Here is a 17,774-nt window from a genome sequence, read left to right on the forward strand (position 1 = left end):
TTTGTAGATTTTTTGATGATGGCCATTCTGACCATTGTGAGGTGATACATCATTGTAGTTTTGATTTGCATTTCTCTAATGATTAGTGATGTTGAGCATCCTTTCATATGTTTGTTTGCAATCTGTGTATCTTCTTTGGAGAAATGTCTGTTTAGGTCTTCTGTGCATTTTTGGATTGGGTAGTTTTTTTTTTAATATTGAGCTGCATGAGCTGCGTGTATATTTTGGAGATTAATCCTTTGTCCGTTGATTCGTTTGCAAATATTTTCTCCCATTCTGAGGGTTGTCTTTTCATCTTGTTTATGGTTTCCTTTGCTGTGCAAAAGCTTTTAAGTTTCATTAGGTCCCATTTGTTTATTTTTGTCTTTATTTCCATTTCTCTAGGAGGTGGGTCAAAAAGGATCTTGCCGTGATTTATGTCAGAGTGTTCTGCCTATGTTTCCCTCTAAGAGTTTGATAATGTCTGGCCTTACATTTAGGTCTTTAATCCATTTTGAGTTTATTCTTGTATATGGTGTTAGGGAGTGTTCTAATTTCATTCTTTTACATGTAGCTGTCCAGTTTTCCCAGCACCACTTCATTGAAGAGGCTGTCTTTTCTGCACTGTATATTCTTGCCTCCTTTATCAAAGATAAGGTGACCATATGTGCGTGGGTTTATCTCTGGGCTTTCTATCCTGTTCCATTGATCTAAACTTTTTTTTTTAATTGAAGTAAAGTTGATTTACAATGTTGTGTTAGTTTCAGGTGTTCAGCAAAGTGATGCAGAATATATATATATATATATTCTTTTAGATTCTTTTCCATTATAGGTTATTATAAGATACTAAATATAGTTCCCTGTGCTATACAGTAGATCCCTGTTGTCTGTTTTATATATGGTAGTGTGTATATGTTAATCCCAAACTCCTAATTTATCCCTTTCCCCCTTTCCCCTTTGGTAACCATAAGTTTGTTTTCTATGTCTGTGAGACCATTTCTGTTTTGTAAATAAGTTCCTTTGCATCATGTCGTATCCTAGATTCCATCCAGATTAATTTCCCAGGGTCAGATATTTAACAAGGGGCAGACCTGAGACTCAAATCCAGTCTAATACAAAAATCAGTGTTCTGGGGTTCCCTGGTGGCGCAGTGGTTGAGAAATCTGCCTGCCAGTGCAAGGGACACGGGTTCGAGCCCTGGTCTGGGAAGATCCCACATGCCGCAGAGCAACTGGGCCCGTGAGCCACAATTACTGAGCCTGCGTGTCTGGAGCCTGTGCTCCGTGACAAGAGAGGCCGTGACAGTGAGAGGCCCGCGCACCGCGGTGAAGAGTGGCCCCCGCTTGCCACAACTAGAGAAAGCCCTCGCACAGAAACGAAGACCCAACACAGCCAAAAATAAATAAATAAATAAATAAATAAATAAAATTTAAAATAATACAGACATACACTTAAAAAAAAAAAATCAGTGTTCTTTTTTTTTTTTTTAATTTATTTAATTTATTTTTGGCTGCGTTGGGTCTTCGTTGCCGCTCCAGGGCTTTCTCTAGTTGAGGTGAGCGGGGCCTACTCTTCGTTGTGGTGCGCAGGCTTCTCATTGCAGTGGCTTCTCTTGTTGCAGAGCACAGGCTCTAGGGCGTGTGGGCTTCAGTAGTTGTGGCACACAGGCTCAGTAGTTGTGGCTCATGGGCTCCAGAGCACAGGCTCAGTAGTTGTGGCACATGGGCTTAGCTGCTCTGCGGCATGTGGGATCTTCCCAGACCAGGGCTCGAACCCGTGTCTCCTGCATTGGCAGGTGGATTCTTAACCACTGCACCACCAGGGAAGTCCCAAAAATCTGTGTTCTAATCACTATTCTTTACTACTTACAACATGCTTTGAAATATATCAAACTCTTTATATTGGTACATTTTCCTTTCTTAAAAAGTAAGCAGAGTTTTATAGTGATGCCTGATCAGAAGAAAGCAGTGTGGTCTTCAGGTAGAAATAAGCTTATATAATTTTGAAATGTCTTTCAACCAGCAATAATATTGATTTTTTAACAGAAAAAAAGTTATATCTATATCATTTAAGAAGTTTTTTAAAGCTTATTAGGGTGAAATTGTTTTATTTCTAAGAGAAAAATAACTTATTGGTAGTACCATGTACCAAGATCCTATATATCAGGGCTTTGTTAATGCTGATTATTTTAAGAGAACACTGACCTTTTTTTAAGTGCTGAAACATATAAGGAATCATTTGATTTAGAGAAAGGATAATAGTAATACTCTAAGCAAGATACTTTCTTCACATGATGCAGCTACTCATTTTTTTAAAGTTTTTCTTTTTGACAGCAACTGTAATAATTTTACCCAGTTGCATTATCTTTTGTTGCATTATCTTTTGTCCATATTATCTTTTATTATGCAAGAGGAAGTTTTTCTTTTATTTAGTGATTTAAAAAAATTTAAATTTATAAAAAACTGGATGAAAAGAAGATGGTTGTTTGGTGGTAATCACTTGTGACTTCCTTTACATGAATGTCTTTGAGTTTTCTATTTTCCGTAAACAAAACAAGATAATTATATAGAGCCATCTCAGATTATCATAATTTGGAGAAATGTTTATAGCAACGCAGTTGAATTGTCTCTTCAATAGATGATACCATGTGTGTTTTTTTAATTCTATTTGTGGCATGAGGAACGTTAAATAGAAACATCTCCGTATGTGAGACAATAGTTTTAAATGGAAAACTTCAAGATCTATTTATGAAAATATGTGGTTAAGCTAGGATTGTTTGACAAGTCAAAATGAATTGTTGCCATAGGATAGTTTTAATTTTTTTAAAGCAATATTAAGGTTAGCAGGAAATTGCTTGAGGAAAGGTTGTTCGTTGGCAACCTTCCCCAACTCCCTCAACAGCTCCTTTTGCCATTCCCTATTAAGGAAAGTTGCCCTTATATAAAGAAATTCTCTTTAGAAAATGACTATGTTACAGTTAAGGACTACTTATTTCAGGAAAAAATCAAGCAGGAAAGCCTGGGTCCATCACTAGCAAACAGTCTCCAAGCCAGTCCAACATTTTAATTTGCTGATGGCATGGATTCCTTGACATGTTGAATAGCAGGTGTTCCAAGCCTTAAACCCCTCTTAAGGCAAAACTTTCTAACTAATATTTACTTCATTTTTGGCATTCCACTGGAGGTGAAGTGTAGCAGCTGTTTAAAGAATGTGTGTGTAAATGTGTATATATGTGTTTGGAAACAAAGAGCCACACTGAAATTACAAAGTGATTAAAATAGAATTTAGAAACCCAAATTGGAACTTGGCTGGATTCATGAGGGATTACGATTCTCCCTACACTTTGACAATGTCCTTTACCAAAGTGCAGATGCTCACAGTTGGCCGATGATGCGGAGATCCACCACATGAGAAACAGAGGAAAGAATATTATCCCAAGTGTTTACATAGAGTGTTAAATAAAAACTACTAAGGTAAGGTCAGTGCTTTACATAGATAGTAAACTATGCATATTATTTTATTTGTAACCCCATGTGTTAAGATGGGACACTATTAAAGCAACAATCACTTAAAAAGCAACAACCAACAAACCAGTATTTAATTTGGTACTTAAAATTAATAATTAAAACCAAATGGAAGCAATGCCTAAAGTAACTAAGATAATTCACAATAAAAACCATTAGTGCAGGCTCTACTTATTGGAAATATGATAATTCAACATAGGCTAACCTAAAATGTACCTTTAGAGATAGAATAAGGATATAAGCAAAATATTAAATAAGATTTCAGGAAGCCCCTAAAATTATTTTTAAGAACTTCAGAACTGATTACCTATATGCAAAAAAATATTAACTATAAGTTTAAGTTCATTCATACATGACCTTATTTGAAGCAGTGTATGTTCATTCACTAGCAAAATTCATGTCAGTAAGATATTTTGAAGTATTTTATTGTCCAGATTATTTCACTACTTGAACTAGTTGTTCCGTGATTAGCCTGAATTTCAATGGAAACCTAAGTCTTAAATGAAGACATGCTTCTGAAAATAAGGCAACTTTTCTACAACCTGTTTATGAACAGAAAAAAAAATCTTTGGTTTTAGTTAAACTAGCAGGAAGGATTTTGCAAAAAAGAAATACTAAAGAACCAAACAACGAAAAGGCTCTTAATAAGCAATGGGAAACTCCAAACCCCATCAAGGTCAATAGAGTACCTAAGGCACCTCAGGTTCAGATGATACAATCATCTTGCTTAGAGTTCTAATAATCTATATACAGGATTTTACCATCTTAAGAACATGAAGCCGAAAAGGTAATGTCCAACAATGATTATTTTAAGAAAGAAGAAAATCCTAAGAGTTGATAAATGGGAGAGATTAGAGATCATCTCCTCTACCTCCCAGATGAGGAAAATGAGGCCCAGTCAAGAAACAGAGGTGACACCAGAGTTTGTGTTTCCAGACTCCTAGTCCATTTCTCTTAGGGCAGGACAAATTCTAGATTTTAACTTTATTGGCTAGGAAACCAAGTGTGAAGAGTTTCAGAGATGTGAATTTGAGGAAGAAAAAAAAAAAATTCCCATCAAATCCCCAAAGGCAAGTTGGAAATAAATGTATAATACTTTACTGTCTTAATTCCTTTATACCATGTGTTGGACAACTTAGCTAATATACTAATTGAGTTATACAGTTCTTTTCAATTCTATCTAAAAATAGCAGACCAAAATTAAATGAGAAAGTTACATCAGATTCCACTTGAGCATACATAAGGCCATGGTACTTAATGCGAACCACCACTTCTTGGGAGAAAGAAGACATCCACTGTCCAATTCAGGAGAGAAAGCTCCTGACCAGTTATCCAGTAGACTCTCTGCACGTCAATGGGGAAGATGATGCTTATTATTTTTTAAAAAATCTCTACAAAGCTCACATACAAGACAGTACATCCTAGATTTGTGACTGCTATGAGCATTTAAGGCTGTCATTTTCAAGTATCAAAGTTTAGTGTTCCATTACCCAATCTGTGCAATAGACATAGCTATAAGCTCAAGTCATGGAAATTAACAGAAGCTCACCAAAGACATAAAGAAATCATAATTTAGGCAACAGCATTTTTAAATGTAGGAAAGGCTGGGAAAAATTTTATGGATTAGATTATGCTTCTCTGAACTGCATTAGTTTGTTCACACTGAAACTTTGTCTAACACTGTTGTCTGTTGCATGGCATTTGGAATAAGGTAGATCAACAGCAGACCAAACAAGAAAGCTTAATTAGGTAACAGAACTAGTCATTAAGATGGTTCACCTCTACCACAGTTATACGGCCTGTTTCCCTAGAGAAAGATTAGAAATGGCTCCAGTATACCAAATAAGATTCATAGATAAACATGAGAAAATTTTTTTAAAGCAGGACCTTTCAAAATCTAGGGACTACCATGCACTGCTCGAGGATGAAATAAGTCAACGTTATTTACTTCTGGCTTGATGTAATACTGTGAAACGTAATATGGCTGGAGAAAATGGGTATTTGGAAGCCAGTATGTCATTTAACTTATACTCTAGGTGTGTACATAAGCTGTAGTTCTGTAACTTCTACTGCGGTTCCAATATCTATATCTGAAAGGTGAAATCAGTTTTATTATGAAAGCAGTTGCTTTGTTATAAATTCCACGTAACATGCTTGAATTGAAGGTCTTTTCTCTTTAACACAATTTAAAGTTTCTTGTGGTTTGGTCAGCATACACCCTTTTCGTTTCATTTGATATACAAGCCAATGTGGAAATTAGAAAAACAAAATTACCAACTAGTTCAGAGAGCTAAATTGAGTCCAGGATTATGGCAAAGTCTGACCCAAAGTTTTAATTTGTAATTTCAGCATGTTTCTCATGCAGTTTGGGGAGCATCAAACTAAATCTACAATCGCCAGAAACCTTTGTTACAGTTGAATGCACATTAACTAAAATGTGTACATTTTTAGTGTTCATGATAAATGCAGATATGACCTTATTACACTTTTGGCATTCTTTAAGAAAGCACATTAAGCTTTAATATAGAAATATTTAGGTTACACTTGTGCTCAAGTAATAATAAAGCATTTGTTCTTTTTGATCTCATACATTCTCTCCTCAGGAATGGCCCATCTCCTGCACGCTTGGAGCAACCTTTGGCTACGTGGCTGGCCTTGTTACTTCACCACTCTGGATATACTGGAATAGAAAGAAACTTACATACAAGAACAATTAATTGGAGCAAAGGGAGAAGATATTTCTTTGTGCAGATTCCATAAAGACTGTGCAGACATGTATATGGTCTAAGCCAGGCAGTTCCACTTAACAGCACTGTTTTTTATGTAGTTACAACATGATGTGATTGTAGCTTTTTAAACTATGAAACCCCTGAGAGATTGTACCTTCTAGTTGAAATAAAGTATTTATAATAGATTGTGGCTTCAGATGCTGTTTGTTGCTTCTTGGACCTTTAAGAAACATTCTTAATCAACTTTATAGAATTCTGAGGACAGGGTTTGTTTTTTTTTTTTCCTTTCAAGTTTTAAACTGCTTCATTATTTATAAGAGGTCTGGGTATAGCTTTAGCATTTCATATGCTTTCTGAGAGAAATGGACAGTTTACTTGGCCACTGAAGACGTTTCTCACGTAATTAAACAACAGTTTATACATCTTGATCCTATTCTTTTTTTTACTGTGTGTTTCTTTGGAGTTAAAATGGCTATGATAGCCTCATCAAAAACAGTCTTCAATCCCTTCTGGGTTAAAGCTGAACATTCCACATAGCAGCACGCACCTATCTGGGAGGGAGAAAAAAAACATCACAAATATATAGTCTTTTTTACAACAACTGATACCACACAAACACACCATTATAAGGAAAATCATAAAATGCAAAAAGAATGAAATCATTCATATTTATGATACCCAGAGATAGCTAACTGTTAAAATACTAGTGTATATTCTTCCAGACTTTCTCTATGGAAAATTCTTTCATTCATCACATATTTACTGGGTACCTACTATATGCCAGGCTCTGTTTTTAGGTGCTGGGGATCATGTCAATGAACTGAGCAAAACAGCAAAGTCTCTGCTGTGTGATGCTTACGTTTGCTTAAGTTCTACTGGGGGAGGAACACACAAAGGAATATAGAGCAGATGGTGGCACATGCTACAGGTTAAAAAAAAAAAGCAGAGTGAGGGAGGGAAAGGGTGCAGAGGACAGTGGTGGTGGTCAGAGAAAGCTGCTCACCAAGGTAAAGTTTGAGCACTGAGGGATACCTAGGGGAAGAGTTTCCAGGAGGACAGAGCCACAGATGTAAAGACCCTGATGCAGGAGCATGCACGGAGCATTCAGGGGGTGGGAAAGAAGCCAGAGTGGCAGGAGAGGGTGAGCAGGGGTAATGGCAAGTGAGGCAGCCTCGAGGTAGCGACCTTGAGTAAGGACTTTGGCTTCTACTGTGAGAGGGGACCCATCCATCCATCCATCCATTTGTTCGTTCATTGAAAACTTACAGAGCAGTCTCATTTGCCAAATGTGAGAATATAGCAAGGAACAAAATTAAGTCCCTAAGCTATTCTCATGAAGCTTATATTTTAGAGGGAGAAGACCATGGACTAATAAAGAGGTAGAATATGTGGTCTGGAGAAAAATGGGGAAGGAGATAGGGAGTGGGGAGAGAGGTCAGGCAAGGCCTCACTGAGAGAGTGATATTTGAGTGAAAGAATGAACAATGTCTACATCAGGAAGACTATCCCAGGCAGAGGGGGCGGTGAAAGGACAAAGGCTCTGAGGCAGAAGATTGGGGAAACCGCACAGAGGCCGAGTGCCTGGAGCACAGTGAGTGAGGCAGAGAGGGAGCGGGGCCTGTACGCCAGGGTGAGGACTTGGGCCTTTATTTATTCGGAAGATAATAAAGCCACTGGAAGATTCTGAACAGAGCAGGGAGCTGATGGAGCTTCTATTTTTAGTCTCACTCTGGCTGCTGTGTTGAGAAAAGGTTAACAGACACAGCCAGAAGCAGAAAGGTGAGTGAGAAGCTGTTCCAGTAATCCAGGCCAGAGAGGGAGGGGGCCTGAGCCAGACTGCCAGAGGAGGGGACGGTGAGGAGCGTTTGGATTCTGGGTATATTCTGAACGTAGAAAAATATATTTTGCTGGAGGGTTCACTGTACGGTATGAGAGAAAGAGCAAGGTCAAGTGTGACTTCAAGGTTTTTGACCCGAGTAACTGAGAAGACTAAGCCTAGAGGATAAAATTGGGAGTTCTGTTTTGGACATGTTAGTTTTGAGATGCTTACCACCCGGATGGACTTGTTGCATGACCAGTTGGATAACCAAGTCTAGAGTTTAGGGAAGAGGTCCAGGCTGCAGATAGAAATTTGGGAATCTCAGTAGCAGACTGTTCAAACCACAAGACGGATAGAAGCTTAGCAGGCTTAAAGACTGAGTGTGGATATAGAAGGAGAGACATCCCAGAAGCTGAGTGCTGATCCCTGGACCCTCAACATTCAGAGATGGGGAGATGAGGAGATGGAGGAGAGGCCAACGAGCGGGAAGAAAGCCCAAGAGAGGGCGTTCAAGGAAGCCAAGTGAATGTGTTTCAAGAAGGGACCAACTGTGCCAAATGCTGCTGACAGGTCTAGAAATGGTGTTTTGCAACCACTTTTTTTCCCCTTAAACTACATAATAAACATGAACATCTCAGTAAGTAAATTAGTATAAATTTTTAATAGATGCAGGGTTGTTTTTTTTTTTTTGCTATTATAAACAAAGCAGCAACTTTATGGCTATCTCTTTAAGCACATCCCGAATAATATTCTTAGGATAAACTCCTCCCTGTGAAATTGCTTGATCAAAAGTGTACATGACTTTAAGCCTTTTGCACGTTGTTGAGGCTGCTTTTACTCAAAGACCAACAGAACAACCGAGTACCCATTTCCTTACACCCTTGGAACAGTGGGTATTCTAATTAATGTCTCTTTTTTTGTGTGCCAATTTTATAGATGGAACTTACATTTGATTACTAAGGAATATGAACATATTTTGTACCTTCAATGGCAATCTGCATTTTTTGGAGACTCCCCCACTGATGTTCTGAGTCCCTTTTCCTACTGGGGTATGCACATGTCTTTTTCTGATTAATCCATATGCAAGGGGTTCATGTCCACTAAGGATATTAACCCATTTTTCTGCCATAAATGTCAAGTTTGTTATATGACTTTTAATTTTATTTCTGGTATTTGATGTCATTAAATTTTTATGTAGTTAAATCATCAATGTTTTCATTTATGACTTTTACCTTTATGAAATTTAGAAATTCCTTCTCTCTTCAGATGACAGAATTTAATATGTGAAATTCCTTGTTAGTAGCTTGTTAGTAAAGCTATTTATCTTTTGCTTTAGGAAAAACTGTTCTCCAAAAAGTTTTCTTGCTTTCTTCTGCCTCCTGATAGTATTTTTAAAAACACCTTATTATATTCCATTTCCACATAAGTCCTGTTAAAGTCATAACATCTAAAAAATAGAATCCAATCATGTTAGGGGCAAATGGAGAAAAAAGTAAGCCTCACTTTGGGGAGAGGAAGAATATAAGTTAAAAGGTATTTTGTGCATCACAGTTATATTTTTTAAATGATAATATTTTCCACCTTTCATAAAAATTCTCTTGTGGAAGAGAATTCAACAACACATTTCTTCTCCAACCTAGCCATAATTTTTTGTTTTTAACTGCACACTTAAATTGTCCTCCTATTCCACTCCATTGCCTACTCCATGAGCCTTCACTGAAGACAGGGCCTGATTCAGCAGCCCCTATTTGTGACGCCTCTTTCTACACATGACTTACTAGGAAAATATTGTTGGCAGTGTAGCACAGGTGTAAAGGCCGGAGTGAGGCCTTTACTGAAGCCCAGCTCTGCCATTTACTACCTGCGGGACCTTACAAGTTACCTGACAAGGCTATGCCTCTGTTTTCTCCCCCATAAAACAGAGGCACTAGTAGACCAACCTCACCTCACTGTGTCGAGGCAAGGATTAAATGATCTAATGCATGTAAAACACTCAGCACAGGGCCTGGCATACAGTAAAGCACAGTAAATATTAGCTTCTATTATTACCTTAGCTTCATTTACATTTATTTTTAAATTCTGTAAAGGTTGCATTACCTCTTTTGCTAGTTTCTGTCCTTGTTCCACACATATAGGTTTTTCCTTCATATCATTCAGTCTTGCTAAAGTTTTGGGGTCATCTCGGAGATCAATCTAGTTAAGAAAGGTTAATAATGTCCCATAACATTATCAGTCTTTAAAGATAAAGCATGTAGTCCCATTTAACCCCACGTATCAAAAAAAGATTACAAAAGAACCTAATCTTTAAAACCAACTAATATAGTAATTGCTTTCTTTGACACTACTTTTTCCAAAAATGTGACAGAATTTATTATAACTAACAACTGAGATTAAACATATATTATCTCATTTGCTAAACCTTAGGGCCATTTGTCTGAGAGCAACACCACAGGCAGGCCACAGAGGTTATTCTTAAATGGGTAAAATCAAAGCAGACATACCTGAGTTCCTATTAATAAAAAGGGTACATTTGGTGCGTATTCCTTAAGTTCTGGTACCCACTCCTCTTTCACATTTTGAAATGAGGCTGGATTTACCACAGAGAAGCATATAAGGAAGACATCAGTCATTGGATAAGACAAAGGCCTCAGACGATCATAGTCTTCCTAAGGAAGAAAGAAAAACCTCATTATTTCCATTTCTAGAGTTTACTAACAAACATGTACATTAGAGTAGATGGTCAAAGAAGCAGTCAGGACTATTCCACAAATGGAATGTATGGCATACTACAAAAAACAACATAATTCCATTGGTCTTTGCTATTCTTCCTTTGGAAGCTCTGAACACCACTGGGGTAAAAATATGACAATATCATTAACGTCTACAATGAAACTTTGAGAAAATACATTGTGATGACGAGAGTTGTCACTGGAAGCATTTTTAACTGAAAAGTTTGCACACAGAATTGATTGTAGCTAGATGGTTAAGTATAGTCATTTATAATAATATTATATACTGAATGTTCACTAGGTTATTAAACATGATCCATATGCTCTCTCATGTATTACTTATTTAATCCTTGTAAAAACTATATGACATAAGAACCATTATCTCTATGTTGCATTTGTGTAAACTGAGGCAACAGAAATTAACTAACTTGTGTAAGGAAGTATATAGCAAGTAAAGGAGATGGGATTCAAACCCTGGCAGTTTCACTTCAGAACCTACGCCTTAACCACTATACATCTTCACTGAGACCTTAAATCTTTGCTTTCCCTGTTTATATAGTTTTCTTAATTTTTTTTGTGTCTGTGTGTGTGTGCATATGCATGTTTGTGTGAAAATTTAACGATAGAAACATACTGAGTAAATCCACAAAATCCCCCTTCCTCTCCAATTTCCATTCCTTTCCTGAAATGTAGATTTTTCATATGTATCTTTCCAGTTATTTTCTGTGCGTGTATATGCCTACAACTGTACATATTTAAACATCTGTACACAGACGAAAACCGTGCAACCCATGTTGTTCTGCACCTTTCAGTATGTCTTGGACATGGTTCCAGAACGGAATACGTTAGACTGCCATATTATTTTATTTTTTTATTTAAGTATAGTTGATTTACAATGTTGTGTTAGTTTCAGGTGTACAGCAAAGTGATTCAGTTATATATATATGTATGGGTGTGTGCATATATATATATATAATATACATATATATATATATGCACACACACATGATATCTATTCTTTTTCAGATTCTTTTCCCTTATAGGTTATTACAAAATATGACTTCCATATTTAAACTGCTGCTTCACATTTTATAGAAGGGCTGTACTATTGATGGCTGTTTTAGCATCTCTCCATCACAAAAGACAGTGAAGATCCTGTTTCATTTAGATTATTTCCTATGACACAAAATTCTACTCGCTTACATTTTTGTGAGTGAATAGTCAGGATTCCATTTTTGTCAGGGCTAGCCTCTCATCTGGTTTCAAGGAAACTTTATTTTTGGCCTAAGCCACCACCCCTCTTAAATGACCTGCTTCACTACTAGAACTGCATGAATGTGGAATTAAAGGCATATTGAAAACATCTTCCACTCAGAGTTTCACGTAGTATTTCTCTCATGGGACAATTTTCCTTTCATGTCATCTTCTGACATTTTTCTTACTACAATGTTACACTCCAACTCATATCATTATCTCAAACTCTTGACTTTGGAGTTAACCCTCCTGTTTTTCTGCGATGCTTTTGAAGGGCACATCTGCAGTTTGGAGCCAAGGGCATTGAAAGATTTCTCAAGTGTTGGCTCAGGACAAGACGGGAAATGCCATCCCCAATCTTCTTTAGCGTTTATTTTTAAAAGTGGAGGCCTCTAATTGGTTTCGAATAAAGCAGTGCTCTGGTGTTAAGAAATGATTAATAAAGAGATCACGCAAAATGGGTATGAAACATGCTGGCACCCCAGTCAGTTACAAGAGGACTATTATCAAAAGTATAACATGTTTTAAAAATAAGTTTGAGTGTTAAATAGTACAATTTGGTGAATTAAGTATACTTCTTGTACTCTACTGCCTATTTCAAACTGCATGCCGAGAAGAAGAATTAAAGAGACAGTATTTGATCTTAGCATTCTACCTGGCAACTACCTAGCAGTTTGTTCCTGAGCAAACTTGCACACGGCACGGTCAGGGAATGGGGGGCTCTAACTACAAACCTCTCCTCATCCATATTTCGAGATCCAGCTTTCACAGAATTAGAAATGAGGATACTATCTCATAGGATTATGAGGAATAAATGAGATATTGCAACTAAAGCACTCAGCAGAGTGTCCAGCACATAAAAGAACTCTTTCAACTCTTTAACGTAAATTCTTCATCCCACGGGAAACTCGTTCTCCTATTCTCTGCCAATCCACGCAGGGTCCCATCAGTGGCAAATCAGCCCTGGCTCTGCATTGTTCTCTCTCCAACCACAGGGAAGAAACTCCTTTAGTGAAAAATAAAATTTTCTACTCTGGCATTAAAACACACAAATCAAACTGAGGTCTCTTGAGGACAGTATAATTTTCAGATTTATAAAAGAGAATGATATATTATTACTGTACTAATTAGTCATTTGGGGGACTCGAGAGCCTTAAGACTATTTAAAATGTAATAAAAAAAAAACTACACATTTTTTAAGAAAATCAAATTGGATTTTTTTAATGAAAATTTTACCTCATCAGGGAAATAGAAAGTGCACTCTTTCTCTGGGAAGGTATTACAAGAAATAAAAAGCAAGTGAATGCAAAGTTCTCTAGAAATGCTTAATATTCAAATATTCATCCAAACATTCTATAGAACATAAGTCTATTGTACAGATTCCTTTCATAACCATAGTGCGTACTGATTTTCCTTGAGAGACATGTGGGCACAAAGGAAGGGAACTAGACTAATCATTTCTAGATTTGTTAAACTGTAGATTTTTGTTGGAATAGTTAAAATGTGAAGAATTGGGGTTAAAAAAAAAAGACAAGTGTGTTTAGAACTCCTTGGAAAGAAATGTTACTTCTTAAGTCTGAACCATCTAAAATGAACTCCTTCTGCCTGTAATCTCCAGCTAAATAATTGGCAGTGATTATCAGAATGAGACCTTTCTGCTTCCATCCAGCCTGAGTAATTAGAAGTCTAATAATAGATAGCAAATTAAAAAAATAAACAATCCCCTGTGCATACTGTACCCTGCATCATATACAATTGTTTATATCTACTGTGCAATATCTTGAGTGAACTCAATGTGAAATTTTAGAATTGGGGATAAATAAATTGAGGCATACAATTCTTTCCTCCCCAGCTATATATTTAAAATTTGACAACACAAAGAAAGTTAAATGCGGAACTGCCCTTTCTTTTAAAAGAATTCCTCAAAGCCAATTCCCTAGTGTCCTCCTAATTAAGAAATCAATTGTATTTTAGTCCAAAAAAATTTTTTTAAAGGTAGATATTTAAACATTTCAGCCTGGTAACTGAAATGTTCTCAGTGTATTAAAGACAACTGTCTTACATCAAAACCATAAAAAACAATGGTGAATTTGGTCAACAGGATTGTTGAACTGCTTAGTAAAATCTTTAGCTTCTTAGCAATTGGCTAAGTACCAGCGGGATCCATTTTTTTACAGTGTATTCTGGTAGCTTAGTGATTAGGCTCTCCGTTCGCATCAGGAGTGCCTGATCTGTGAGGATGACAAGCTTCACCCTTCAACAATATCACACGCTGACAATCTGACAAGAAGAGTCCACAGACAATAAGAGACCAACGAAATGTGCACTGAGAGGAAACAAAACACCTTCAGGTGCAACAGAGAACTGTAGCAAATGGCCATCAGTCAGGAGACCCCTTTTTATGCCCAGCTCAGTCAGCAGCCCAGAAGTGTGCCCATTTCTGTACCACCTTTGTTCCCTTGGCATGGACCTGGGTGCTCCCTCCCACTTTAGAGACTTCTGTTTAAAATACATGTTTTTGTACCACAATATTCATTGCAGCTCTATTTACAATAGACAGGACATGGAAGCAACCTAAGTGTCCATCGACAGATGAATGGATAAAGAAGATGTGGCACATATATACAATGGAATATTACTCAGCCATAAAAAGAAACGAAATTGAGTTATTTGTATTGAGGTGGATGGACCTAGAGTCTGTCATACAGAGTGAAGTAAGTCAGAAAGAGAAAAACAAATACCATATGCTAACACATATATATGGAATCTAAAAAAAAAAAAAAAAAAATGGTCGTGAAGAACCTAAGGGCAAGACGGGAATAAAGACGCAGAGATGCAGACCTACTAGAGAATGGACTTGAGGACACGGGGAGGGGGAAGGGTAAGCTGGGACAAAGTGAGAGAGTGGTAGTGTATATATGGACATATATACACTACCAAACATAAAATAGGTAGCTAGTGGGAAGCAGTCGCATAGCACAGGGAGATCAGCTCGGTGCTTTATGACCAGCTAGAAGGGTGGGATAGGGAGGGTGGGAGGGAGGGAGATGCAAGAGGGAAGAGATATGGGGATATATGTATATGTATAACTGATTCACTTTGTTGTAAAGCAGAAACTAACACACCATTGTAAAGCAATTATACTCCAATAAAAATGTTTAAAAAAATAAAATACATGTTTTTAGAACGTGTACACCTATTTAAAATACTTATCCAAAATATGTACTTTAAGCAAAATCACTCACGTTGGGTGGTACAGGCCTTGCCATGCTTTTTGTGATATTCTATCACACAACTGGTCACTGAAAATCAATTAGCGAAGATGTTTTGAGATCATACTGCATGGAAGATGTTCTAAGGACACGTACACACAAATAAAAGAAATAATCGTCCCCTCGTCCCCTTTGGAGCTTATAGTTTAGTTGGGAATTCAAGACATGTACATAGAAAAAGACAGTCAGATACAACAATGGGAGAGTGTAAATTGGAGCAGGTGAATATATAAATGCTTAATCAAAGAAACATTAATAAGCACCTACTGAGACAGGTTGGGACCTGGGAACCTTTGCTACAGTGCTGCAATGCTTGCGCCTGAATAAACCTCTCCTGGAGCAACAAGATACAAAGAAACTATATGAGACTAAAAATAACTGTGTGCATGCGCAGTTGGGGCAAATTCTGGACCCAAAAGAGATCAATACAAAGAGACCAAAAAACCCAACTGCCACTTTTGAAGAGCCTGGAGCAAAAACAGGGGGTCAGGAGGAAAAGCAGGGTACTGCGCATGCCCCCTGCACACACCGCCACCACCAGAGGGGTGGGAAAAACACCTAAGCCACCCCTCCAGCCCAACCCCTGGACACACCACTACCCTCACCCCATGTAAGGAACAAGCTCGCCCCTGCTCAGCGAGTGAGCAAGCAAGGAAACCTGTTGTTTGTTCTCGCTAGCTCCCTCCTGCTGCAGCAGGGGCCCCAATAAAGCCTTGCCTGAATCTCTTGTCTGGCCTCTAGTCAATTTCTATTGATTGGGGAAGGCCAAGAACCCTGGTTGGTATCACTACTATGTGCCCAGAATGTGCAACCATCAGGGAAATGAAGGAAGGCCAAGATTCAGATCCTTTCTGACTTGTAAAACAATTTAAACATTTGCAAAGCTCTCATAAGATACCTGTATGTTAAAAATATGGCAACGAGCACGAATGAGCAAGAGTACCCATGGTGTGCCCGTGCACCTCACTAGAACTTTGTAGACCTCAAAGCCACAGCCTAGAACAGAAGAAGAAACTGTGGTGCTGATGAGAGAACATGCTTAAAGTTGGCACTGGGGAGGAAGAATTGATAAGTTGGAAGAGACAAAAACATAACGGTTTCTGCTCTTAGGGAGTTCACGGCAAGGGAGACAAATGTATGCAGACACTGTATTACAAGTCAGAATGTGGTGAAAACCAAGGGTAGTAATTAGGGGACTCTAAAAAAAGACTTTTAGAAGAGGTGGCATTTGGGTTGGGCCTTACAGAACGGAGAGGATTGGAACATATATGACCTACTAGCATGTGGCCTTGGTCAAGTCACTTATTTCTTAGAGCCTTTGTTTATCAGTCTGTAAAATGGGAGATTATCAACAAGTGCTTTGAAGACTATAAAGTGCTATAAGAATATATTATGCCTCCGAATAATCCAGGACATTACTTTGATTCAGAAAGGTCATTATCAAAACCTGTAAGAGTTTTCCTCTGTAACAACCTAGAAAAAGTGGGACCACAATTGAAAAATTCTTTAACAGACAAGCCCCAGACATCTAAAGTCTAAAACAGCTTCTGACTACTTTGAGATATATAAAATGTAAGGCAACTAAGTAAGAATGTCCCTGACAACTGGTGGCTTGTGGTAAATGAAGGAGTAGTAATCTCCATCTGAAACATCTGTTTCTGGTGAGAAGCCTAAAATAGGTATCAGGCATGGCTCTTGAATCACTCTAACCCCTAAAAGGTGCTATACTAAAGCCAAGAGGACACATGGACTGAAGCTAGCTTCTGAAGATGAAGTGTTTTGTCAGAAATCTTATAAATTATCAACATTTCTTCAATAATTCTTGGTAACAGTAGTCTATGAAACCTCATTTTTTTGTGTTGTCCTTTTGTCACTTTCAAGTTCATTTTTCATATTTAACTTTGTGAAATATCACCTTTCACCCCCTTAAAAATAACTGTTTTTCAAGGAAGCTGGGTTGGGTTCTTTTGTGGAATATTTTGGTAAGTTTGGTTCAAAATGCATCAATGATGAGTTTATTGAATTTACCTACCACTCTCCTGCTACAGGTGGACTAAAGAAAATTTGGGGAGGAGAATTTTTTTTAAGTGCTAGAAATTCCTAAGAGGTCATTGTTTTTCAAAAACTTTAAAAATATTTGACTTTTTTTCCTTCCTTTTTTCTTTCCTTCCTTCCTTCCTTTCCTTTTTTTAAAATCTCTGTTCAGTTGTGAGATGGTATTTACTTATCATGAGCCTGATTAGCTCTTGGTAAAAGAATTCTTGAAACTGAAGGTTCAGCTTCTAACTTTAAGCAACTGTCATCTTCATATATTTTGATTAGAATAAGTCCATCTCCCAGTTAATTTATTAATTATTTAGCAGCTAGTGGACCAGATCTTTGCCTTCTTTTCCATTATTATCTTCCTTTTGGCTGCCTGACTTATTATAACTCCTGTTTAGGTTAGCTGGAGAAAAAAAAAAAGAGAG

The 17,774-nt window shown here is 37.4% G+C and overlaps 2 protein-coding genes across 4 annotated transcripts in view; one reads left to right on the forward strand and one right to left on the reverse strand.

The window, feature by feature from the left end:
• The window catches only part of PIGF (phosphatidylinositol glycan anchor biosynthesis class F), a 38,846-nt gene extending 32,236 nt beyond the window's left edge, over positions 1 to 6,610 (forward strand). The window contains exon 6 of one of the 3 annotated variants that reach the window (XM_036872438.1): positions 6,107 to 6,567. In XM_036872438.1, the coding sequence (XP_036728333.1) occupies positions 6,107 to 6,220 (114 nt within the window). In that variant the 3' untranslated portion in view covers positions 6,221 to 6,567. Of the gene's footprint in view, positions 1 to 3,344 lie in introns of all 3 variants that reach the window. The other 2 variants (XM_036872440.1, XM_036872441.1) reach the window with 2 other exon arrangements.
• Positions 3,548 to 17,774, reverse strand: part of RHOQ (ras homolog family member Q) — a 38,042-nt gene continuing 23,815 nt past the window's right edge. The window contains exons 3-5 of the mRNA XM_036872442.1: positions 10,553 to 10,717; positions 10,149 to 10,244; positions 3,548 to 6,783 (exon numbers count right to left, since the gene is read on the reverse strand). Coding sequence (XP_036728337.1) covers positions 6,628 to 6,783; positions 10,149 to 10,244; positions 10,553 to 10,717 — 417 coding nt within the window. The 3' untranslated portion in view covers positions 3,548 to 6,627. The remainder of the gene's footprint in view (positions 6,784 to 10,148; positions 10,245 to 10,552; positions 10,718 to 17,774) is intronic.

Source organism: Balaenoptera musculus, chromosome 13 (genome assembly GCF_009873245.2).
Source record: "Balaenoptera musculus isolate JJ_BM4_2016_0621 chromosome 13, mBalMus1.pri.v3, whole genome shotgun sequence".
Lineage (NCBI taxonomy): Eukaryota > Metazoa > Chordata > Mammalia > Artiodactyla > Balaenopteridae > Balaenoptera > Balaenoptera musculus.